We start from the raw sequence: 25,536 nt of genomic DNA on the forward strand, positions 1-25,536 counted from the left end.
CTACAAGATGCCGCTTGGTGACAGCTTCAAAAACATAATGTCCCATGTATGTTGGCAGCATTCAGCTGCACCTCACCACCACCTCTCTTGACTCCTTCCTCTACTGCCACTGTACTTGATTTTTATTCTTTCACAGGATGTGGGCATCACTGGCTAGGCCATCCCTAATTGCCCTTGAGAAGGTGGTGGTGAGCTGCCTTCTTGAACTGCTGCAGTCCATTTGGGGTAGGTACACCCACAGTGCTGTTAGGAAGGGAGTTCCAGGATTTTGATCCAGCGACAGTGAAGGAACGGCGATATAGTTCCAAGTCAGGATGGTGTGTGGTTTGGAGGGGAACTTGCAGGTGATGGTGTTCCCACGCATCTGCTGCCCGTGTTCTCCAGGTGGGAGAAGTCACGGGTTTGGAATGTGTTGTTGAAGGAGTCTTGGTAAGTTGCTGCAGTGCATCTTGTATATGGTACACACTGCTGCTATTGTGCATCAGTGGTGGAGGGAGTGAATGTTTAAGATGGTGGATGGGATGTCGATCAAGTGGGCTGCTTTGTCCTGGATGGTGTCGAGCTTGTTGAGTGTTGTTGGAGCTGCACCCATCCAGGCAAGTGGAGAGTATTCCATCACACTCCTGACTTGTGCCTTGTAGATGGTGGACAGGTTTTGGGCAGTCAGGAGATGAGTTATATGACACAGAATTCCAAGCCTCTGACCTGCTCTTGTAGCCACAGTATTTATATGGCTACTCCAGTTCTGTTTCTGGTCAATGGTAACCCCCCAGGATGTTGATAATGGGGGATTCTGTGATCATAATGCCAATGAATCTCAAGGGGCGATGGTTGGATTCTCTCTTGTTGGAGATGGTCATTGCCTGGCGCTTGTGTGGCGTGAATGTAACTTGCCACTTATCAGTCCAAGATTGGATGTTGTCCAGGTCTTGCTGCATTTCTACATGAACTGCTTCAGTATCTGAGGAGTCATGAATGGTGCTGAACATTGTGCAATCATCAGCAAACATCCCCACTTCTGACCTTATGATGGAGGGAAGGTCATTTGATAAAGCAGCTGAAGGTGGTTGGGCCTAGGACACTACTTTGAGGAACTCCTGCAGTGATGTTCTGGGACTAAGATGATTGATTTCCAACAACCACGACCATCTTCATTTGTGCTAGGTATGGCTCCAGCCAGTGGAGAGTTTTCCCCATGATTGCCATTGATTCCAGTTCTGCTCAAGCTCCCTGATGCCATACCCTGTCAAATACTGCCGTGACATCGAAGGCAATTACTCTCACCTCACCTCTTGAGTTCTGGCTCCATTCCCCACGTTTAGACCAAAGCTGTAATGAGGTCAGGAGCTGAGTGGCCCTGGCCGAACGGAAACTGCGTGTCACTGAGCAGGTTATTGCTAAGCAAGTGTCGCTTGATAGTACTGTCAATGACCCCTTCCATTTCTTTACTGATGATCGAGAGTAGATAGATGGGGCGGTAACTGGCCAGTTTGGATTTCTCCTGCTTTTTGTGGACAGAACATACCTGGGCAATTTTCCACATTGCTGGGTAGATGCCAGTGTTTTAGTTGTACTGGAACAGCTTGGCTAGGGGCATGGCTAGTTCTGGAGCACAAGTCTTCAGTACTATTACCGGAATGTTGTCAGGGCCCATAGCCTTTGCCTTCAGCCATTTCTTGATATCACATGGAGTGAATCAAATTGGCTGAAGACTGGTGTCTGTAATGCTGGGGACCTCAGAAGAAGGCCGAAATGGATCATCCACATGGAACTTCTGGCTGAAGATGATTGCAAATGCTTTAGCCTTGTCTTTTGTACTGATGTGCTGGGCTGCCCCATCATTGAAGATGAGGATATTTGGAGAACCTCCCCTCGTGTTATTGCTTAATTGTAGGGTGGCGGTGACATAGTGGTAATGTCACTAGACTAGTAATCCAGAGCCCAGGCAAATGGTCTGCGGACGTGAGTTCAGATTCCCACCACGATAGATGGTGAAATTTGAATTCAATTAATAAATCTGGAACGAAAAGCTAGTCTAATGGTGACCATGTAACCAGTCGATTGATGTTCTCATGTCCTTTAGGGAAGGAAATCTGCTGTCCTTATCTGCTCGGGCCTACATGTGACTCCAGATCCACAGATATGTGGTTAACTCTTAAAATGCCCTCTGAAATGGCCCAGCAAGCCAATTCGTCAAGGATATGGGCAATAAATGCTGGCCTAGCCAGTGATGCCCACATCCTACAAATAAAAAAAACACCATTCATGACTGGACTGCAGAGCTTAGATCTGATTCGTTGGTTGTGGGATCGCTTAGCTCTGTCTAGGAACATAGGAGCAGGAGTAGGCCATGAGTAGGCCATTCAGCCCATCGAGCCTGCCCCGCCATTCAATATGATCATGGCTGATCATCCACCTGTATGCCTTTTTCCCCACACTATCATCATATCCCCAATGCTGTGGGTCATTTGTATTTAGAAATCTGTCAATCTCTGCTTTAAATATACTCAAGACCGAGCTTCCAGGGCCACAGGAAAATCACATGCTGCTTCAGCTGTCAGATTGTTTGTCAGACATCCACTTCTGGATGAGCTGCAATTTTTTCCAATGAAGCATTGGGAAGACTGAAGCTATTGTTTTTAATCCCTGCCACAAATTGTGTTCCCTCACCATCGATGCAACTCCATCCTTTGTCGCTGTCTGAGGTGGAACTAGATCATCCATAACATTGGCATTCTGAGAGGAGTTTCTGACCACATTTCCTCTTTGTCACTGAGATCTCTTGGTTCCACTTGTTATTTGCCTGTCAATCCCCCTCCCCTACCCCATTGCATCTTATCTGCTGCTGAAAACATCATCCATGCTTTTGTTATCAGACTTGACTGTTGGATCCTCTCATCGCTGGCCTCTCACCTTGCACTCTCCGTAATCTCGAACTCATCGAAAACTCTGCTGCTGATATTTTATCTCCCATCAAGTTTGCTTACCCATCACCCCTGTACTTGCTGTCCTACATTGGCTCCTGGTCGGCCAATTCTCAGTCTTGTGTTCAAATCTTCCTATGACCTGCCCCAGCCCTACACACCCCCCATCTCTGTAAGTTCCTCCAACCATCACTACAACTGTCTATTTCCACCTCTAACATCACCTGACTCCACCCCGCTCATTTGCTGCTGAAACCCTCATTCATGCCATTGTTACCTCAATGCAAACCTGGCTGGCCTCTCAAATTCTGTCCTCCATAAACTTGAGGTCATCCAAGGCTCTGCTGCCAGTGTCCTTACTACTACTGAGTCCCGTTCACCCATCACCCCTGTGCTTGCTGACCTATCATGGTTTTGGTGAAGCAACACCTCAATTTTAAAATTCTCATCCCTGTTTCAAATCTCTCCATGGCCTCACCCCTCCCCATCACTGTAATCTGGTCCAGCTGCAAGATCTCTGTGCTTCCCTCACTCTGGCTTCTTGAGCACCCCAGATTTTAATCGCTCCACCATTGGGCCCTCATGCTTTCAGCTGTCTCGGCTCCAAGCTCTGGAATCCCCTTCTTAAACCCCTCTGCCTCTCTATTTCTCTTTCCTCCTTTAATACACTTCTTAAAACCTACTTCTTTGACCAAACTTTTGGCCTAATGCCCCAATATCTCCTTATGTGGCTTGGTGTCATATTTTGCTTTCTAATGCTCCTGTGAGACACCTTGGGACATTTTATTATGTTAAAAGCACTGTATACGTACAAGCTGTTGTGGTTGAAGAGTTCTTTCAAATCTGGCCTCATGCAGGAGCCTACTCCCTTCACTCCACCATTGGAGGCTATTCCATCAGCCACATAAGCCCTAAACTCTGGATTTCCCACCCTAAACCCCTCCATACTTGCACCTCTCACTCCTTTAAGACACTCCTTAAAACTTACCTCTTTGACCAAACTTTTAGTCACACGTCTTAATATCTCCTCGTTTGTCTCAGTTACAATGTTTGTCTGATTAAACTTCCGTGAAGTGCCTTGGGATATTTTACTACATGAAACATGCTATATAAATCATCTTGAACATTTAAATAATATCTCTTCTCCAGAAAAAAACAATCCCTGGCCCTTCAACCTCTTATTATAGCTCAGACGTCTCTTTTCTGTATTGCCTCCAGAGCCAGCATATTCCTGCTGTAGTACAGTGACCAGCATCACATATCATATTACAAGTATAGCTGTATCAGTGTCTTTTATTAACTCCTTATTAGCACATGGGCCTTGCATTCTCTGCCTGTGGCTATACATACCAAGATCTGATTCACTTTCTCTACTACTTCCCCATGTTACGGAGTTGTTTCTCGGTGCATAATCCATGATTCCTCCTGCATTGTGTTCTGAATCCTAGAGCTATTTTGTTGGTATTGTCACTGTTTATCACTCTGCTGTTGTAATTACTTTGCATTCATCTGTCACATGCCATTTGCCACTCATCAGCCACCTTCCCAACCTATGCAGATCCCTTTGTATTTGGTTTGTCTCTTCTCTACTGTGTGACCTCTCCCCACAATCTGCTGTAATCTGCAACTGTGAGCAGTTTTGTTTCTGTCCCCATCTCCAAAAAGCAATGATCCTAGCACTGATTCCCAAGGAAACCTATTGGTGTCCCCTTGTCATGTCAAATCAGTTCCCTTTGTAAATACTCATTGTTTCCTTTGATTTAACCAGTTTTCAATCTACTTTAATAAAAATAAATTAATGAAGATGTTCTTTGATTTATTTAAAATGTGTCAGTGACATTTTAAACTAATGCAGAGAGGGATTTCATTCCATGGTAATTGCACCTTTATTATTAAATTCCCCATCACTTAAATTGTCCACGTTTATAATGGCAGTCGCTTATAGCAGCTAGAAAGGCAACAACCATTACCAGTTTGCAGTAAATGAAAATTTCAATTTCCCATGACAGCTTTGTTATTTCATATCTCCTGCCCTCTGCCCTATCATGCACATTCCCTTTTGTTCTCTTCCCCTCCAACACCAACCCCCCCAACCCCCCTTCACTTGCTTAAAACCTATTTTTTTTCTAACCTTTGCCAGTTCTGATGAAAGGTCACAGACCTGAAATGTTAATTTTGCTTCTCTCTCCACAGATGCTGCCAGACCCGCTGAGTATTTCCAGCACTTTGTTTTTATTTCACAATTTCAAAGTTGCTGGTTTTATTGTTGTAAAAGTGCTTTCTTTATTTCAGATAGAAACAGTTGTGTTACCAATACAAAAGTAAAATACTGCAGATGCTGGAAATCTGAAATAAAAACAGAAAATGCTGGAAATGCTCAGCTGGTCAGGCAGCATCAGTAGAGAACATTGACATTAACTTTGTTTCCCTCTCTACTAGGGGTCACGAGTTCAAAGTGAGAGGGGAAAAGTTTAGGGGGGATATGCGTGGAAAGTTCTTTACGCAGAGGGTGGTGGGTGCCTGGAACGCGTTGCCAGCGGAGGTGGTAGACGCGGGCATGATAGCGTCTTTTAAGATGTATCTAGACAGATACATGAATGGGCAGGAAGCAAAGAGATACAGACCCTTAGAAAATAGGCGACATGTTTAGATAGAGGATCTGGATCGGCACAGGCTTGGAGGGCCGAAGGGCCTGTTCCTGTGCTGTAATTTTCTTTGTTCTTTGTTCTCTTTGTTCTTTGATGCTGCCTGACCTGCTGAGTTTTTTGAGCTTTCACTGTGCTTACTCAATAGTTAAGGAATACAAGAACAAACACAAGTAAACAGCATTAATAAGAACAGGACGTTTCAGATTTCCATCTTCTGTACAAGTAAATAGCAACTCGTTAAGGCACACTGCATGTAATAAAATAGCCTTTTATTGAGGCAAACTTCAGTTCCCTTAGGCTATGACAGCTTTGATTAGTGAGAAACATTATACAATTTGCAAACAGCTGTGCTTAAATAACGTTCAGTGCATTTCATTCACTTTACATTGAAACTATAAGGCAGCCCATTATTTTGCAGCATATTGTGGGAAATTATGGCAGTAACCCAGCAGTTGTAATTATATTTACACCAGAGACAAAATACATTTCATGCCTTTTCTTTTCAAATAAGCATCTAAACAGCAACTTTTGTTATGATGAGAATAGCATCATCTGCAAAGTCATAAAGCTGGACAGAGTTAAGGCAGGTTGCAAACCTAATTTGATGAATGACTTAAAGAACTACTGCATTCACATAGCAGCCCATCAGCTCCAAAATCAAGGGGGTGCACACAGAACAAAATTACAGTACTTAAAATAATGTTCCTGCATTATACTGACCATTGCATATAGTGGGAAATCACATTTGCATGAACAAGCTTGAAATAAGTGGTGGGGATTGTAGTATCCATGCAATTTCAACCCTCTTGTCTTTAGAACAGCATTTGTTTGGCCACATATTTTCTAGGATTATGTTAATATTGTTTGTCTGGCAAACCCATACATCTGAAATGTTACAGTGCCAGCAATAGGCCATAGTCAAGCGTAATAATTTATTCCAATTTCACAAGGACGCAGAACAACTTGCAAATCTGCTTATTTAGACCATCTGCATATTTGAATTCAATAAACCAACAGTGTGATGTGCTTGTGGGAATAAATTATACCTTTAAACTTACTCATTAGTGTCAAGGTTTTGCTTTAGTTTTCTCAGCTTCACACATCTTCCTCTATCCAAAGACAAATCTGTTATCAACAGTGTTCTCCCAGAGGAAGAGGATGGTTAAGTAACTGCCACAATAGCAACTGGCTTTTAAATAATATCCTTGACATAAAAATGCTCTCGGGTGCATAACTGAAGTGTAAGAAAAACTTGAACTCGGAGGTTGGTGAATCTTTGGAATCTTCTACCCCAGAGGACGGTGGAGGCTCAGTCATTGAGTATGTTCAAGATGGATAGATTTCTGGATATTAAAGGCATCAAGGGATATGGAGATAGTACGGGAAAATGGCGTTGAAGTTGGCGTAAAGGTAGAAATGGCATAAATGGAAGTAGAAGATCAGCTATGATCTAGTTGAATGGTGGAGTGTAACTCCTGATCCTATTTCCTATGTTCCTATGATCGCTTAGCCAGGGAAGGAGATCCTAAGAGGTATGATCAAAAGCCTGGCCAAAGAGGTGGGCTTTAAGGAAACTTAAAAGTAGGAGGGAGAGGTAGAGGGTTCAGGGAAGGAATTCCAAACTATGAGTCATAGGTGGCTGAAGCAGAGCCATCAATGTGGGGCAAGGGGACAGAATTGGAGAGGGGATGGGTGGTGAGGTGGGGGTGTCTTGGGATGTAGTGTCAGTAGAGGTTACAGAGGGAGGGAAAGGCGAGGCCATGGAGGGACATGTGTAAGAATTAAAATTCTAAATCTGAGGCAATGGGGGCCTAGAAGTTAAGTAAAGTTACATTTACATTGTGACTTTGTTGTCACTGTATTGGAAAGGGTCATCTTACAGCTCTTGGGTTTGACACTGTGTTGAGTGTAACTTCTGTTATCTAATACTGCTGCCTGTTCTCTCTAACATTTGATTTTAACTTTTGGGAGAGGAAGACGGAAAGAAAGAACTTGCCTTTATATCATATCTTTCATGACCTCAAAATCTCTGAGTGCATTTTACAGTCATTGAACGACATTAAAGTGTAGTCACTGTTGTAATGCTGGAAACACAACAGGCAATCTGTTCATAGCAAGCTCCCACAAACAGCAATGTGATAATGACCAGATAACCTGTTTTAGTGATGTTGCTTGAGAGATAAATATTGGCCCAGTACACAGGGAAGAACTCTCCTGGGCGTCTCTGAATAGTGGTTTGGAAACTTTTACATCCACCTAGAGAACAGGTGGGGCCCTAGTTTAACCTCTCTTCTGAAAGACAGAACCTCTGACAGTGCAGCATTCCCACAGTACCCACACAGGTGTTTAACTGCAGGCAGATCTCTCTCCTGGTCAAGACAGTTATGGATCCTGCCAGGCAGGTATTGGTTGATTGGCACCCTTCCATTTATAAAAGATGATGTCTGACTACTGCCTAGTGTAATTTCCAGTCTCAGGTTATCAGCTGAAGTACAAATGCAGCCTAGGTAAGCATCATATCTCTGTATCCCCATAATAAATGGAATCTGGCATAGGTGGTTACTTAGAAACATATAAATTTCTAGATAAAAAAATACCAATGTTAATTTAGCTATCCTGATGCAATAATAATGGAGTTGTTGACAGATCACAGCAATCAATCTTCATCAATTAGTTTACAACAGACATGAGGTGAGGAAACCTCTCAGTGATAGAGAACTTTGGAACCATAGATCCAAAGTCACTTGTTCATTCCAAGAATGCTACATTACCATATGTTGTGTCTCAAAGTACTCATGTACTGTATTCCAAGATTTGGTTTTGAATAAAATCTATCTAATTTAGATTTTAATAAATCAATGATGCTTGTGTATCAGTTTGCTTAGCTAACTCTACTCAGAGTCAGAAGGTCATGGGTTAATTTCCACTGCAGAATCTCGGGCACAATATGTCGGCTGACACTGCAGTGCAGTACTGAGGGAGTGCTGCACTGTCAGAAGTGCAGTATTACAGGTGACAATTTAAATCAAAGCCCTGTCTGCGTTCTCGGGTGAATGTAAAAGATCCTATGGCACAGTTTGAAGAAGAGTAGGAGCATTCTCCTGCCCAATATTTATCCCTCAGCCAACATCGCTAAGACAGATATCTGCTCATGTCACATTGTTGTTTGTGGGATCTTGCTGTGCATAAATTGGTGGTTGTATCTCCGACAGTATAACGACTACACTTCAAAAGTAGCTGTAAAGTGCTTTGGGATGTCCTGAGGTTATGAAACACACTATATAAATGCAGGTTTTTTTCCTTGTAGCACTGAGACAAAGGTGATGTGTTGGATTAATTGTGTAATCTAGTCAGCAACTTCAGAGCAGTACTGATGGAGCACCACTACTCTGGATCTATTATCCACTGAATCAAACACTAATTAGAGTCAGAGTTTCGCTTTAATTTCCTCAGCTCCACAAATCTTCCTCTATCTAAAGATCTACTGTTACCAACAGTGTGGTTGCACAGTAGGAGGATGGTTAAGTAATTAACACAACCACAACATTCTATTTGTCTTGATAGTTTGGGTTGGAACATTCCTTAACACTATTTCAAGATCATCAAAGAATTCTCCTGGCGTCCTGGCTGGTATTCCTTCCTCAATCAAATGGCCCCAAAAACAACAACAACTTGCATTTATGTAACATCTTTAACTTTAGTAAAATGTCCAAAAACATTTCACAGGAGCATAATAATTTAAAATTTTACACAGAGCCACATCAGGAGATATTAGGACAGGTGACAAAAGCTTGGTCAAAGATTTAAGGAGCATTTTAACGGAGGCAAGAGGTGGATTCGGGAAGGGAATTGCAGATATTGGGGCCCGGACAGCTGAAGGCACAGCCGTCAATGATGAAGTGATGGTAGTTAGGGATGGGTGAGCAGCCAAAATTGGAGGAATGCAGGGTTCTTGGAGGGCTGTAGGGCTGGAGGAGATTACAGAGTTGGGCAGTGGTGAGGCCATTAAACAGATCATCTGAAATGACTGTATTCCCAATGTTACTGTTGTCTATATAACACTATCATTGCAGCTGAAAGTATTTCACTGTGTTTTTCAGATGTGGAAGACACTATAGAATCATAGATTTGTCACTATTTAGAATCCTAAAATCACAAATAGCAGATTTACTCCAAGTACACAGTTCACTAAAAGTAGTTTAGATGCAGGTTAATAAAGCCATAAACAAAGCAATCAAAGCACAGAGTTAAGCTCCAGAGGGACAGAATTGGAAAGCAGAGAAGTCGTTAAATGTCCATAGAACCTTGGTTAGACCACTCATGGAGTCTTGTGCACAGTTCTGGACTGTATAATAGAAAGGATATAGAGGCACTGGAGAGGGTGCAAAAAAAGATTTACGAATCTTTGTGACTGGAAGGCTGTTTCTGGTGGGTTTCCACAGGACTCAGTAGCAGGTGCCTTGCTTTTGTGGTATATATCAATGCTTTAGACTTAAATGTAGGGAAATGATTAAGAAGTTTGTAAAAGATAAAATTTGGTTGTGTGGTTGATAGTGAGGAAGAAAGCTATAGACTGCAGGACAATATGAATGGATTGGTCAGGCGGGCAGAAAAATGGTAAATGGAATTCAGTCTGGAGAAGTGACAGGTAATGCATCTGGGGAAGGTGCGCAAGGCAAGGGGATCCACAATAAATGGTATGATACTGAGTAGAGGAACTGAGGTACCTTGGAGTGCATGTCCACAGATCCCTGAAGGTGGCTAAACAGGTAGATAAAGGAGGTTAAGAAGGCATACGGGATACTTTCCTTTATAAGCTGAGGCACAGAATATAAAAGCAGGAAGGTTATGCTAGAACTGTGTCAAACATGAGTTTGGCCACAGCTGGAGTACTGCGTACAATTCTGGTCATTGAATTACAGGAAGGATATGATCGCACTTGAGAGGGTCATTGAATATCTTCAAGGCTGAGTTAGATAGATTTTTGATCGACAAGGGAGTCAAGGGTTATGGGGAGCAGACAGGAAAGTGGAGTTAAGGCCACAATCAGATCAGCCATAATCTTATTGAATGGCAGAGGAGGCTCGAGGGGCCGAATGGCCTACTCCTGCTCCTAATTCTTGTGTTCTTGTGACCTATTTCCCTTAGAAGAGAGGTCACTAACCAGGGAGCATAGATTTAAAGTAATTGAAAGAAGCATTAGAGGGGACTTGAGGAATACTTCTTTCACTCAGAATGCTGGGTGTTTGGAGCTCACCACTTGAAAGGGGGGTAGAGGCAGAAATCCTCACTGCATTTAAAAAATACTTGGATATGCACTTGAACAGCTGTAACCTATAGGGCTACGACCAAGAGATGGAATGTGGCAAATGGAATTCAACGTGGGTAACTCTTTTTCGACCAGCACAGACATGATGCGCAGAAAAGCCTCCTTCTGTGCTGTAAATTGCCCATGATTCTATGTTAGAATGATATCAGAACTGAGAGCTTATACCCATCAGGAAACATTGAACAAGCTGGAGCTGTTTTGTCTAGAAAAAAGAAAACTGAGAGGTAACCTGATAGAGGCTTTGAAGATTATGAAAGAGTTTGATAGGGTAGATGTAGGGAAGATGTTTCCACTTGCAGGTGAGACCAGAACGAGAGACCATAAATATAAGATAGTTACTAATAAATCCAATAGGAAATTCAGGAGAAACTTCTTTACCCCGACAAGAACAAAGAACAAAGAACAGTACAGCACAGGAACAGGCCATTCGGCCCTCCAAGCCTGCGCCGATTTTGATGCCTGCCTAAACTAACACCTTCTGCACTTCCGGGGCCCATATCCCTCTATTCCCTTCCTATTCATGTATTTGTCAAGATGTCTGTCTTTTAAACGTCGCTATCGTATCTGCTTCCACCACCTCCCCTGGCAGCAAGTTCCAGGCACTCACCACCCTCTGTGTAAAAAAACTTGTCTCGCACATCCCCTCTAAACTTTGCCCCTCGCACCTTAAACCTATGTTCCCTAGTAACTGACTCTTCCACCCTGGGAAAAAGCTTCTGACTATCCACTCTGTCCATGCCGCTCATAACTTTGTAAACCTCTATCATGTCACCCCTCCACCGCCGTCGTTTCAGTGAAAACAATCCGAGTTTTTCCAACCTCTCCTCATAGCTAATGCCCTCCAGACCAGGCAACATCCTGGTAAACCTCCTCTGTACCCTCTCCAATGCCTCCACGTCCTTCTGGTAGTGTGGCGACCAGAATTGCACGCAATATTCTAAGTGTGGCCTAACTAAATTTCTGTACAGCTGCAACATGACTTGCCTCGATGCCCCGACCGATGAAGGCAGGCATGCCCTATCACTTCTTGGCTACCTTATCCACCTGCGTTGCCACTTTCAGTGACCTGTGGACCTGTACGCCCAGATCTCTCTGCCTGTCAATACTCCTAAGGGTTCTGCCATTTACTGTATACTTCCCACCTGCATTTGACCTTCCAAAATGCATTACCTCACATTTGTCCGGATTAAACTCCATCTGCCATTTCTCCGCCCAAGTCTCCAACCGATCTATATCCTGCTATATCCTCTGACAATCCTCATCATTATCCACAACTCCACCAACCTTTGTGTCGTCAGCAAACTTACTGATCAGACCAGCTACATTTTCCTCCAAATCATTTATATATACTACAAACAGCAAAGGTCCCAGCACTGATCCCTGCGGAACACCACTAGTCACATCCCTCCATTCAGAAAAACACCCATTCATTGATACCCTCTGTCGTCTATGGCCGAGCCAGTTCTGTATCCATCTTGCCAGCTCACCTCTGATCCCGTGTGACTTCACCTTTTGTACCAGTCTGCCATGCGGGACCTTGTCAAAGGCTTTACTAAAGTCCATATAGATAACATCCACTGCCCTTTCTTCATCAATCATCTTCGTCACTTCCTCAAAAAACTCAATCAAATTAGTAAGACACGACCTCCCCTTCACAAAACCATGCTGTCTCTCGCTAATAGGTTCGTTTGTTTCAAAATGGGAGTAAATCCTGTCCCAAATAATCCTCTCTAATAGTTTCCCTACCACTGACGTAAGGCTCACCGGCCTATAATTTCCTGGATTATCCTTGCCACCCTTCTTAAACAAAGACACAACATTGGCTATTCTCCAGTCCTCTGGGACCTCACCTGTAGCCAATGAGGATGCAAGGATTTCTGTCAAGGCCCCAGCAATTTCTTCCCTTGCCTCCATCAGTATTCTCAAGTAGATCCCATCAGGCCCTAGGGATTTATCTGCCTTAATGCTTTGCAAGACACCGAAACACCTCCTCCTTTTTGATAATGAGATGACTGAGACTATCTGCACTCCCTTCCCTAGGCTCATCATCCACCAAGTCCTTCTCTTTGGTGAATACTGATGCAAAGTACTCATTTAGCACCTCGCCCATTTCCTCTGGCTCCACACATAGATTCCCATCTCTGTCCTTGAGTGGGCCAACCCTTTCCCTGGTTACCCTCTTGCTCTTTATATATGTATAAAAAGCCTTGGGATTTTCCTTAACCCTGTTTGCCAATGACTTTTCATGACCCCTTTTAGCCCTCCTAACTCCTTGATTAAGTTCCTTCCTACTGTCTTTATATTCCTCAAGTGTTTTGTCTGTTCCTAGCCTTCCAGCCCTTACAAATGCTTCCTTTTTCTTTTTGACTCAGCTCACAATATCCCATGTTATCCAAGCTTCCCGAAACTTGCCAAACCTGTCCTGTTACATCCAGTCTGAATGATGGCGGACATTTAAATAACTGACAGGAGGAGGAGACTCCACAAATATCCCCATCCTCAATGATGGGGGAGCCCAGCACATCGGTGAAAAGGACAAGGGTGAATCAAAGAACAAAGAAAATTACAGCACAGGAACAGGCCCTTCGGCCCTCCAAGCCTACGCCGCTCCAAATCCTCTATCTAAACCTGTCGCCTATTTTCTAAGGGTCTGTATCTCTTTACTTCCTGCCCATTCATGTATCTGTCTAGATACATCCTAAAAGACGCTATCGTGCCCGCGTCTACCACCTCCGCTGGCAATGCGTTCCATGCACCCACCACCCTCTGCGTAAAGAACTTTCCACGCATATCCCCCCTGAACTTTTCCCCTTTCACTTTGAACTCGTGTCCCCTTGTAATTGAATTCCCCACTCTGGGAAAAAGCTTCTTGCTATCCACCCTGTCTATACCTCTCATGATTTTGTACACCTCAATCAGGTCCCCCCTCAACCTCCGCCTTTCTAATGAAAATAATCCTAATCTACTCAACCTCTCTTCATAGCTAGCGCCCTCCATACCAGGTAACATCCTCGTGAATCTCCTCTGCACCCTCTCCAAAGCATCCACATCCTTTTGGTAATGTGGCGACCAGAACTGCACGCAGTATTCCAAATGTGGCCGAACCAAAGTCCTATACAACTGTAACATGACCTGCCAACTCTTGTACTCAATACCCCGTCTGATGAAGGAAAGCATGCCGTATGCCTTCTTGACCACTCTATTGACCTGCGTTGCCACTTTCAGGGAACAATGGACCTGAACACCCAAATCTCTCTGTACATCAATTTTCCCCAGGACTTTTCCATTTACTGTATAGTTCATTCTTGAATTGGATCTTCCAAAATGCATCACCTCGCATTTGCCCTGATTGAACTCCATCTGCCATTTCTCTGCCCAACTCTCTAGTCTATCTATATTCTGCTGTATTCTCTGACAGTCCCCTTCACTATCTGCTACTCCACCAATCTTAGTGTTGTCTGCAAACTTGCTAATCAGACCACCTATACTTTCCTCCAAATCATTTATGTATATCACAAACAACAGTGGTCCCAGCATGGATTCCTGTGGAACACCACTGGTCACACGTCTCCATTTTGAGAAACTCCCTTCCACAGCTACTCTCTGTCTCCTGTTGCCCAGCCAGTTCTTTATCCATCTAGCTAGTACACCTTGGACCCCATGCGCCTTCACTTTCTCCATCAGCCTACCATGGGGAACCTTATCAAACGCCTTACTGAAGTCCATGTATACGACATCTACAGCCCTTCCCTCATCAATCAACTTTGTCACTTCCTCAAAGAATTCTATTAAATTGGTAAGACATGACCTTCCCTGCACAAAACCATGTTGCCTATCACTGATAAGCCCATTTTCTTCCAGATGGGAATAGATCCTATCCCTCAGTATCTTCTCCAGCAGCTTCCCTACCACTGGCGTCAGGCTCACCGGTCTATAATTGCCTGGATTATCCCTGCTACCCTTCTTAAACAAGGGGACAACATTAGCAATTCTCCAGTCCTCCGGGACCTCACCCGTGTTTAAGGATGTTGCAAAGATATCTGTTAAGGCCCCAACTATTTCCTCTCTCGCTTCCCACAGTAACCTGGGATAGATCCCATCCGGACCTGGGGACTTGTCCACCTTAATGCCTTTTAGAATACCCAACACTTCATCCCTCCTTATGCCGACTTGACCTAGAGTAATCAAACATCTGTTCCTAACCTCAACATCCGTCATGTCCCTCTCCTCGGTGAATACCGATGCAAAGTACTCATTTAGAATCTCACCCATTTTCTCTGACTCCACGCATAATTTTCCTCCTTTGTCCTTGAGTGGGCCAATCCTTTCTCTAGTTACCCTCTTGCTCCTTATATATGAATAAAATCGTTTGCATTTATCTTCAGCCAGAAGTGCTGAGTGGATGATCCATCTTGGCCTCCTCCTGAGGTCCCCAGCATTACAGATGCCAGTCTTCAACCAATCCGATTCACTCCATGTGATATCAGGAAATGGCTGAAGGCACTGGATACTGCAAAGGCTATGGGCCCTGACAACATTCCGGCAACAGTACTGAAGACTTGTGCTCCAAAACTAGCTGTGCCCCTAGCCAAACTGTCCCAGTACAGCTACAATGCTGGCATCTATCTGGCAATGTGGAAAATTGCCCAGTTATGTCTTGTACACAAAAAGCAGGACAAATCCAATCAAGTCAATTACCACCCCATCAGTCTACTTTCGAACATCAGCAGAGTGGTGGAAGGGGTCGTTGACAGTGCTAACAAGCGGCAGTTACTCAGCAATAACCTCACTAACGTTCAGTTTGGGTTCCGCCAGAGCCACTCAGCTCCTGACCTCATTACAGCCTTGGTCCAAACATAGACAAAAAAGCTGAATTTAAGAGGTGAGGTGAGAGTTACTGCCCTCGACATCAAGGTAGCAATTGACTGAATATAGCATTAAGGAGCCCTAGCAAAACTGGAGTCAATGGGAATTGGGGTAAACTCTCCGCTGGTTGGAGTCATATCTTGCACAAAGGAAGATGGTTCTGGTTTTGGAGGACAATCATCTTAGTCCCAGGACATCACTGCAGGAGTTCCTCAGGGTACTGTCCTAAGCCCATCTTCAGCTGCTTCATCAATGACCTGCCCTCCATCAATGACCTGCCCTCCATCATCAGGTCAGAAGTGGGGATGTTCGCTGATGACTGCACAATGTTCAGCACCATTCGCGACTCCTCAGATACTGAAGCAGTTTGTGTCCATATGCAGCAAGACGTGGACAACATCCAGGCTTGGGCTGATAAGTGACAAGTAACATTCACGCCACACAAGTGCCAGGCAATGACTATCTCCAACAAGAGAGAATCTAATCATCTCCCCTTGATGTTCAATGGCATAGCCATTGCTGAATCCCCCATTATCAACATCCTGGGGGTCACCATTGACCAGAAACTGAATTGGAACAGGCACATAAATGCTGTGGCTACAGGAGTCGGTCAGAAGCTGGGACTTCTACAATGAGTAACTCACCTCCTGTATCCCCAGTGCCTGTCCACCATTTACAAGGCACAAGCCAGGAGTGTGATAGAATACTCTCCACTTGCCTGGATGGCTGCAGCTCCAATAACACTCAAGAAATTCGACACCATCCAGGACAAAGCAGCCCACTTGATTGGCATCCCATCCAGCACCTTAAACATTCACTTCCTTTACCACAATAGCAGCAGTGTGTGCCATTTACAAGATGCACTGCAACTCACCAAGGCTCCTTCGATAGCACCTTCCAAACCCGCTACCTCTACCAACTGGAAGGACAAGGGCAGCAGATGCATGGGGACACCACCAGCTGCAAGTTCCCCTCCAAGCCTCACACGATCCTGACTTGGAACTATATCGCCGTTTCTTCACTGTCGCTGGGTCAAAATCCTGGAACTCTCTTCCTAATAGCACTGTGGGAGTACCTAGATCTCAAGGACTGCAGCATTTCAAAAAGGCAGCTCACCATCACCTTTTCAAGGGCAATTAGGGATGGGCAATAAATGCTGGCTTAGCCAGTGACACCCACACGCCGTGAACAAATAAAAAAAACTCTGACCAGACCCTTCAAGATTTTGAAAACCTCTATCAAATCCCCTCTCAACCTTCTCCTCCAAGGAGAACAGCCCAGCTTCTCCAATCTATTTGTGTAATGGAAGTCCCTCATCCTTGGAACCATTCTTGTAAATCTTTTCTGCACCGTCTCTAACACCTTCACATCCTTCCTAAAGTGCAGTGCCCAGAATTGAACACAATACTCCAGTTGAGGCTGAACCAGTGTTTTATAAAGATTCACCATAGCTTTCTTGCTTATGTACTCTTTGGCCGGAATTTTACACACTCCCTAGGAGCAGGTTGGGGGTGAGGGGTGGGGGCTGCGGATGGTGTAAAATTAAATGGGAGAGGGGGCGCCATTCCTGTCACCTACCCACCCTCGGTGCTATTTTATCAGTGGCAGGGGAGGTGGCAAATGGCCTACCAGCCCCAGGTATTGAGGCCCTTAAGTGGCCAATTAATACCTAGATGGTCACCTTGTAGGCTGGCTGGGGGGGCATCCTGATTGGGCACCCTGTGCCCCACAGAGGGCACCCCACCCAGTAGCAAAGGCTGCTCCCAGTGAAACTGCCCCCTCTGACCCCCAGCCCCCCCTGGCTGGGGCCCAACCAATTGTCCCTGGTGAGGCCCGAGCCCTACTTCCTGAAAGACAACATCCATCATTTGCTTCTTGCTGGGTACGGTCCCAGCAGTGGCCACCGCTCTCGGCTTCCAGGCCCAGTGGAGGGGGGCTCTCCCTTGACCTTTTAGCCTGTGGGTGGGGCCACCGCCTCAATGTAAAATTCCGTCCTATACCGCCCAGGATCCCATATGTCTATTAACCAGTTTCTCAACCTGCCCTGCCACCTTCAAAGATTTGTGTACATTTAAAAAGGAAGAAAGGGATAGACTGAGTAATTACAGACCAGCCAGCCTAAAATTCCGAAGGACAGGATAAATTGTCATTTAGAAAGATACGGATTAATTGAAGGCAGTCAGCAGGGATTTGTTAAGGAAAGGTCGTGTCTGACTAACATGATTGAATTTTTTGAGGAGGTAACAAGAAAGTTCGATGAGGATAGTATATTTGGTGTAATCTATATGGATTTTGGCAAGGCTTTTGATAAGATCTCACATGGCAGACTGGTCACGAAAGTAAAAGCCCATGGGATCTAAGGCAAAGTGTCTAGTTAGATCTAAAATTGGCTCAGAGGCAGGTCGATGGGTGTTTTTCTGACTGGAAGGCTGTTTCCAGTGGGGATCTGCAGGGATCAGTACTAGATCCCTTGATTTTGTGGTTTAAGAAGTTTGCATATGATAGAAAAATTTTCCTGTAGGGTTGATAATGAAGCAGAAAGCTTTTACTGCAGGAAGCTATCAATGGACTAGTCAGGTGAGCAGTAAAGTAGCAAATGCAATTCAATCTGGGGAAGTGGGAGGTAATACATTCAGGGAAAGCTAACAAGGCAAGGGAATACACAATAAATGGTCAGATACTGAGAAGAAGTGTAGAGGAAGAGAGGGCGTACATGTTCACAGATCCCTGAAAGTGGCTGGACAGGTAGATAAAGGTGGTTAAGAAGGCATATGAGATAATAACAAGAAATGCTGGAAATACTCAGCAGGTCTGGCAGCATCTGTGGAGAGAGAAGCAGAGTTAACATTTCAGGTCAGTGACCCTTCATCAGAGCTGGAAAATGTTAGAAATGTAAAAGGTTATAAGCAAATAAAGCAGGGGTGGGGCAAGAAATAACAAAAGGCAAGGTGTTGCTAGGACAGAAGGTCACAGAGAATAACTGACAAGAAGATCATGGAGCAAAAGCAAATGGTATGTTAATGGTTTGCTGAAAGACAAAGCGTTACTGCAGAGTGGGTGTTAATTGACAGAAAAATTAACAGTGCAGGCCCAAAGCACAAACATAAAAAAAACAGTGGGTAGGCACATGGTAGAAAAAAATGAATGATGAAACAAACTGAAATAAAATAAACAAATAAAAAATAATGAATAATAAAAAAGAAAAAATAACTAAAAATAAAAAATTGGGTCTTTATTGATTCTTGTCTTGATGAGCAGAGGCATAGAATATAAGAGCTGGGATTTGATGCTGGAACTGTATAAAGCACTAGTTAGGCCACAGTTGGAGTACTGCGTGCAGTTCTGGTCACGACAGTATAGGAAAGATGTGATTACATGAGAGAGGGTACAAAGGAGATTTACAAGGATGTTGCTTGGATTGGAGAATTTTAGTTATGAGGAAAGATTGGATAGGCTAGGGATGTTTTCTTTGGAACATTAGAATAGAGGCTGAGGGGAGACCTAAATAAAGTGTATAAAATTGAGGATTCTAGATAGAGTGGATAGGAAAGCCCTAGTCCCCTTGGTAAGACTGTTATGTGGAACTTATCAAACGCCTTTTCAAAGTCCATGTACACCACATCAACCGCATTGTTGTCATCAACCAGCTGTTACCTTATCAAAAAACTCAATCAAAATAGGTGAACATAGCTTGCCCTTAAGAAATCCGTGCTGGTTCTCCTTAACTAATCCACATTTGTCCAAGTGACTGTAAATTTTTTCCTGGATTATCGTTTCTCGAGGTTAAACTGATAGGTCTGTAATAGCTGACCTTATCCTTCCATCCCTTTTTGGGCAGGGTTGTAACAATTGCAATCCTTTTTATTTGTTCTGGGATGTATGCACCAGTGCCAAGTCTGTGTTTATTAGCCACACTCATTAAGAGCCAACCATGCAATGCGGACTTGCTGTCATGTGTACACCTTATCAGGTAGGGGTTGCAGGCTCCCTTCCCTGAAGGACAGTTGAGAACCAGTTGAACTTTTACAACAATTCAGCAGTTGGTCCTTTTTTAAAAAAACTGGTGTCAGCCCAGCGATTTAATGAATTCAGTTTGTACAATTTGCCATGGTGGGATTTGAACTCATGGACTCAGGAGTTGCTTGTCCAGTGAAATAGCATTTACACAACTATTACTCATAGCATTACTGTACCAATAGCAGAACTAATGTTCTTTAGGGAAGGAAATCTGCCATCCTTACCTGGTCTGACCGACATGTGACTCCAGACCCACAGCAATGTGGTTGACTCTTAAATACCCTCTGAATTGGCCTAGCAAGCCACTCAGTTCAAGGGCAATTAGGGATGGGCAATAAATGCTGGCCTGGCCAGTGATGCCCACATCCCATGAACGAAAAAGAAAAAGAAAACTGGATTAAAAACAAGAAATGCTGGAAATACTCAGCAGGTCTGGCAGCATCTGTGGAGAGAGAAACAGAGTTAACATTTCAGGTCAGTGACCCTTCTTCAGAACTGGCAAATATTAGAAATGTAAAAGGTTATAAGCAAGTAAAGCAGGGGTGCGGCAAGAGATAACAAAGGAGGTGTAGATAGGACAAGGTCATAGAGAGTGGCGCAGTGGTTAGCACCACAGCTCCAGTGACCCGGGTTCAATTCTGGGTACTGCCTGTGCGGAGTTTGCAAGTTCTCCCTGTGACTGCGTGGGTTTTTGCCGCATGCTCCGGTTTCCTCCCACAGCCAAAGACTTGCAGGTTGATAGGTAAATTGGCCATTGTAAATTGCCCTAGTGTAGGTAGGTGGTAGAAGAATTGAGGGAAGGTGGGGATGTTGTAGGGAATATGGGATTAATGTAGGATTAGTATAAATGGGTGGTCGATGGTTGGCACAGACTCGGTGGGCCGAAGGGCCTGCTTCAGTGCTGTATGACTCTCTCTATGACGATAGCTGACCAGAAGGTTGTGGAGCAAAGGCAAACAATATGTTAATGGTGTGTTGAAAGACAAAGCATTAGTACAGATAGGGTGTTAACGGACTGAAAATTAAACAGCTGCAAGTACAGACATGAAAACAAAACAGTGGATAAGCAAACTGAACATAGAGAGATACAGCACTGAAACAAGCCCTTTGGCCCACCAAGTCTGTGCCAACCATCAACCACCCATTTATATTAATCCCATATTCTCTACCACCTACCTACACTAGGGGCAATTTACAATGGCCAATTTACCTATCAACCTGCAAGTCTTTGGCAGTGGGAGGAAACTAGAGCACCCAGTAGAAACCCACACAGTCACAGGGAGAACTTGCAAACTCCACACAAGTAGTACCCAGAACTGAACCTGGGTTGCTGGAGCTGTGAGGCTGTAGTGCTAACCACTGTGCCATCTGAGCACAAGAACTCATATCTCTGTCCTGGGATTGCTGCAGTGTTCCAGTGAACATCAACGCAAGCTCGAGGAACAGCATCTCATTTATGATTGATTTACTACAGCCTGCCAGACTGAACATAGAGTTCAATAATTCCAGAGCATGACGGGCCCCCCATTTTACTTTTATTTTCAGTTATTTTTTCTTTTTCCTTTTTAAAATTTTTTTTTGTGTTTATTTTATTTTATTTTATTTCATCTTAGTTTGTTCAGTTTGCTTACTCACTTTTTTTTTCATGTTTGTACTTGTGGCTGTTCAACTTTCAGTCCGTTAACACCCTATCTGTACTAATGCTTTGTCTTTCAATACACCGTTAACATATTGTTTGTCTTTGCTCCACGACCGTCCAGTCAGCTATTCTGTGACCTTGTCCTATCTACACCTTCTCCTTTGTTCTCTCTTGCCCCACCCCCGCTTTACTTGCTTATAACCTTTTACATTTCTAATATTTGCCAGTTCTGAAGAAGGGTCACTGACCTGAAATGTTAACTCTGTTTCTCTGTCCACAGATGCTGCCAGACCTGCTGAGTATTTCCAGCATTTTGTATTTTTATTTCAGATTTCCAGCATCCGCAGTATTTTGCTTTTATAAAAAAAACTGGATGGTGTGTACCTTGGTACACCTAAATATAATTATCCACTGGAGATGGTTTACAGAAGGGACTGTGGGGAAAAAAAAGATTGGTTTTAAGGAGAGTTTTAAAGGAGGGGAGAGAATTTTAAAGAGGGAATTTCAGTGCTTGGGGCCTAGCACACTAAAGGCTGCCAATGGTGGGTGAAGTGAGTGCTGGGATGCATAATTTAACAGATCAGCAATGTAGTTTGGTACATCAGTAATCAGGGGATTAATGCCTAACATGCGAATGTGACACCATAATATTTATAAAACTGATAGTGAACTGATTGTACCCACATTGAAAGTCCAAAACCAGGATCATTCATGGGGGACCTCGTCCCCGTTCCATGGCACCTACCCCTGCAATCGCAGGAGGTGTAATACCTGCCCATTTACCTCCTTTCTCCTCACTATCCCAGGCTCCAAACACTCCTTTCAGGTGATGCAGCGATTTACTTGTACTTCTTTCAATGTAGTACTGTGTTCGCTGCTCACAGTGTGGTCTCCTCTACATTGGGGAGACCAAGCGCAGACTGGGTGACCGCTTTGCGGAACATCTCCGCTCAGTCCACAAGCAGGGCCCTGAGCTTCCGGTTGCTTGCCATTTCAACACTCCCCCCTGCTCTCATGCTCACATCTCTGTCCTGGGATTGCTGCAGTGTTCCAGTGAACATCAATGCAAGCTCGAGGAACAGCATCTCATCTACCGATTAGGCACACTACAGCCTGCTGGACTGAACATTGAGTTCAATAATTTCAGAGCATGACAGCCCCCCATTTTACTTTCATTTTTAGTTGTTTTTTCTTTTTTTCTTTTTTACATTTTTTACAATCTTTTTTTTGCATTTATTTCATTTCATCTTAGTTTGTTCAGTTTGCTTACCCACTGTTTTTTTTCATGTTTGCACTTGCTGCTGTTCAATATTCAGTCCGTTAGCACCTAATCTGTACTAATGCTTTGTCTTTCAACACACCATTAACATATTGTTTGCCTTTGCTCCATGACCTTTTGGTCAGCTATGTGGCCTTGTCCAATCTGCACCTTCTCCTTTGTTATCTCTTGCCCCACCCCCACCTCACTTGCTTATAACCTGTGACTTTTCTAATATTTGTTAGTTCCGAAGAAGGGTCACTGACCCGAAACGTTAACTCTGCTTCTCTTTTCACAGATGCTGCCAGACCTGCTGAGTGGTTCCAGCATTTCTTGTTTTTATTTCATTCATGGGGGATTGCTGGACTCAACTTCATCCCTAGCTTTTATGCTGCCAACCTAGAAGTATTTAGACACTTTCATGAAATGATTGGTCTAAAAGAGACTCGATAATCTCATGTGCAACATTCTTTGATGCATTTTGAGGTCATGCTGTTGGTGAACCTTTTTTGGCCATTTCCTGCATTTATACTTTTTATCCCGAAGGACACACTGTACAGTGAGCTCGCCACTGGTATCAGCCCCACCGGCCGACCATGTCTCCGCTTTAAAGACGTCTGCAAATGCGACATGAAATCCTGTGACATTGATCACAAGTCGTAGGAGTCAGTTGCCAGCGTTCGCCAGAGCTGGCGGACAGCCATAAAGGCGGGGCTAAAGTGTGGTGAGTCGAAGAGACTTAGCAGTTGGCAGGAAAAAAGACAGAAGCGCAAGGGGAGAGCCAACTGTGTGACAGCCCCGACAATCAAATTTTTCTGCAGCACCTGTGGAAGAGTCTGTCACTCTAGAATTGGCCTTTATAGCCACTCCAGGCGCTGCTCCACAAACCACTGACCACCTCCAGGCGCTTACCCATTGTCTCTCGAGATAAGGAGGCCAAAGAAAGAAAGAACTTTTTACGTGCAGATGGACGCCCCTTAACCTGACAAACCTAAAACAAAGACAGAAAAGTGCTAAATATAAAATAGTACAAATCTTGTCCCAGTGACACAACGAACTATTTACATACAAATGGCTGGTATTACAGTAGCATCAGATTTTGAAAGAGAAAAAAATCTCCTACATGATCCAACAGCGCCGCCAAGAGGCGAATATCTGCAACACTACAACAGTACTCAGCAGTGCCGCCTGCTGGACACAATCGAGTGCTGCATGTTAAAAACTGCAACGTGGAAATAGAACATAAATTTCACAGAAAAAGCCAATTTGGTCCAATCAGTGGTATCGGTGTTTATCCATCACGCAAGCAAATAGTCCTCATCCCCATTCCCATATCTCTTCAAACCTTTATTCACCGATACCGCTAATCCAGAAGGTTGACACGTTCTGCATCAACCACAGACCCTGCAAGTGAATTCCACAGCTTCAAAACTCAGAGTGTAGAAGCTTTTTCCTGCCCTCGGTTATGAACCATTTACATTTAATCTTGTATCTATAGCCATTTGTTTTAGACCTCTCAACATTTGGACACATTCTGCTTCGATTTACCCTGTGGTTCATTCAAAGAGCTGGCACAGGCATGATGGGCCAAATGGCCTCCTTCTGTGTTGTACGATTCTATGATACTTTCATCATTTTAAATACTTCTTTTCTATAACCCTCTAATTAATCATTTTCATTAAAACAAAACAAAAGTCTTTATATTTATAGTTGCTCAATTATTTTGCACCCTGGCCTCTGAATCAGAAGGTCAGGGGTTCAAGCAGAAATCTAGGCTGACACTCCCAATGCAGTAGTGAGGGAGTGTTGCACTGTTGGAGGTGCCGTTTTTCAGATGAGATGCTAAACCGAGGCTCTGTCTGCTGTCTCACAGGGATGTAAAAGATCCTGAGCCACTATTTCAAAGAAGAGCACGGGAGATCTCCCCAGTGTGCTGAACAGTAATCAACCAATATCACTAAAACAGGTTAAAAGCAAAATTCTGCAGATGCTGGAAATCTGAAATAAAAACAAGAAATGCTGGAAATACTCAGCAGGTCTGGCAGCCTGATTCTGATGAAAGGTCACTGACCTGAAACGTTAACTCTGCTTCTCTCTCCACAGATGCTGCCAGACCTGCTGAGTATTTCCAGCATTTCTTGTTTTTATATCACTAAAACAGGTTATCTGGTCAGTATCTCATTGTTGTTTGTGGAATCTTGCAGTGCACAAATTGGCTGTTATGTTCCTTACAACAGTGACGACATGCCAAAAGTCCTTCATTGGCTGTAAAGTCCTTTGGGATGTGCCGAATTTGGCAAAATTTTTCTTTTTCAACATTCACACAACTTTTGACTGCACTACAGGGGAATCTGATAATTCATCTTTTTTTTAAATACAGAAAACAATCGGCTCACCCCATCGCCAGGAGTTGATGGTCATGGATGGACACCAAGGTATGGGCCTCAGTACACTTACCCTGACCAGCCCACTGGATACAAGCTGAATGTCTACATACCTGGCAGTGCCCCATTGAAGTCCAGCAAACTGACATCAGCCTGTGAAATGGATCAGAACAGCAGTTTCTCAACCTTTGGAAAGAAGACAAAACTGACTTCATCACTCAATATCGAACTGAATAGAACTTTGACTTAAGGTTCTCAACTTGCTGTTGCTTTCAGGATGGATCCGTGCCTCAAGTTACAAAAAATAATAATTTCAATCATTTTAGCAAATATTGACCAATAATTGGCAAAAAAGAAGCCATAAGGAGAATTTGTTTTTACATGGCAAGTTGTTACAATCTGGAATGTAAGATTTAATAGTAACTTTCAAAAGGGAATTGGATCACTAATTAGAAAGGAAAACTTTGCAGG

General features: G+C 43.8%; 1 protein-coding gene across 1 annotated transcript in view; it reads left to right on the forward strand.

The window, feature by feature from the left end:
* The window catches only part of LOC137375728 (uncharacterized), a 38,429-nt gene extending 13,114 nt beyond the window's left edge, over window positions 1-25,315 (forward strand). The window contains exons 10-17 of the mRNA XM_068043114.1: window positions 385-429; window positions 2,084-2,147; window positions 4,143-4,196; window positions 5,718-5,742; window positions 9,327-9,491; window positions 10,127-10,189; window positions 23,817-23,962; window positions 25,062-25,315. Coding sequence (XP_067899215.1) covers window positions 385-429; window positions 2,084-2,147; window positions 4,143-4,196; window positions 5,718-5,742; window positions 9,327-9,491; window positions 10,127-10,189; window positions 23,817-23,962; window positions 25,062-25,315 — 816 coding nt within the window. The remainder of the gene's footprint in view (window positions 1-384; window positions 430-2,083; window positions 2,148-4,142; window positions 4,197-5,717; window positions 5,743-9,326; window positions 9,492-10,126; window positions 10,190-23,816; window positions 23,963-25,061) is intronic.
* Window positions 25,316-25,536: the final 221 nt, after the last annotated feature.

The sequence above is a fragment of the Heterodontus francisci genome, chromosome 12 (genome assembly GCF_036365525.1).
Source record: "Heterodontus francisci isolate sHetFra1 chromosome 12, sHetFra1.hap1, whole genome shotgun sequence".
NCBI lineage: Eukaryota > Metazoa > Chordata > Chondrichthyes > Heterodontiformes > Heterodontidae > Heterodontus > Heterodontus francisci.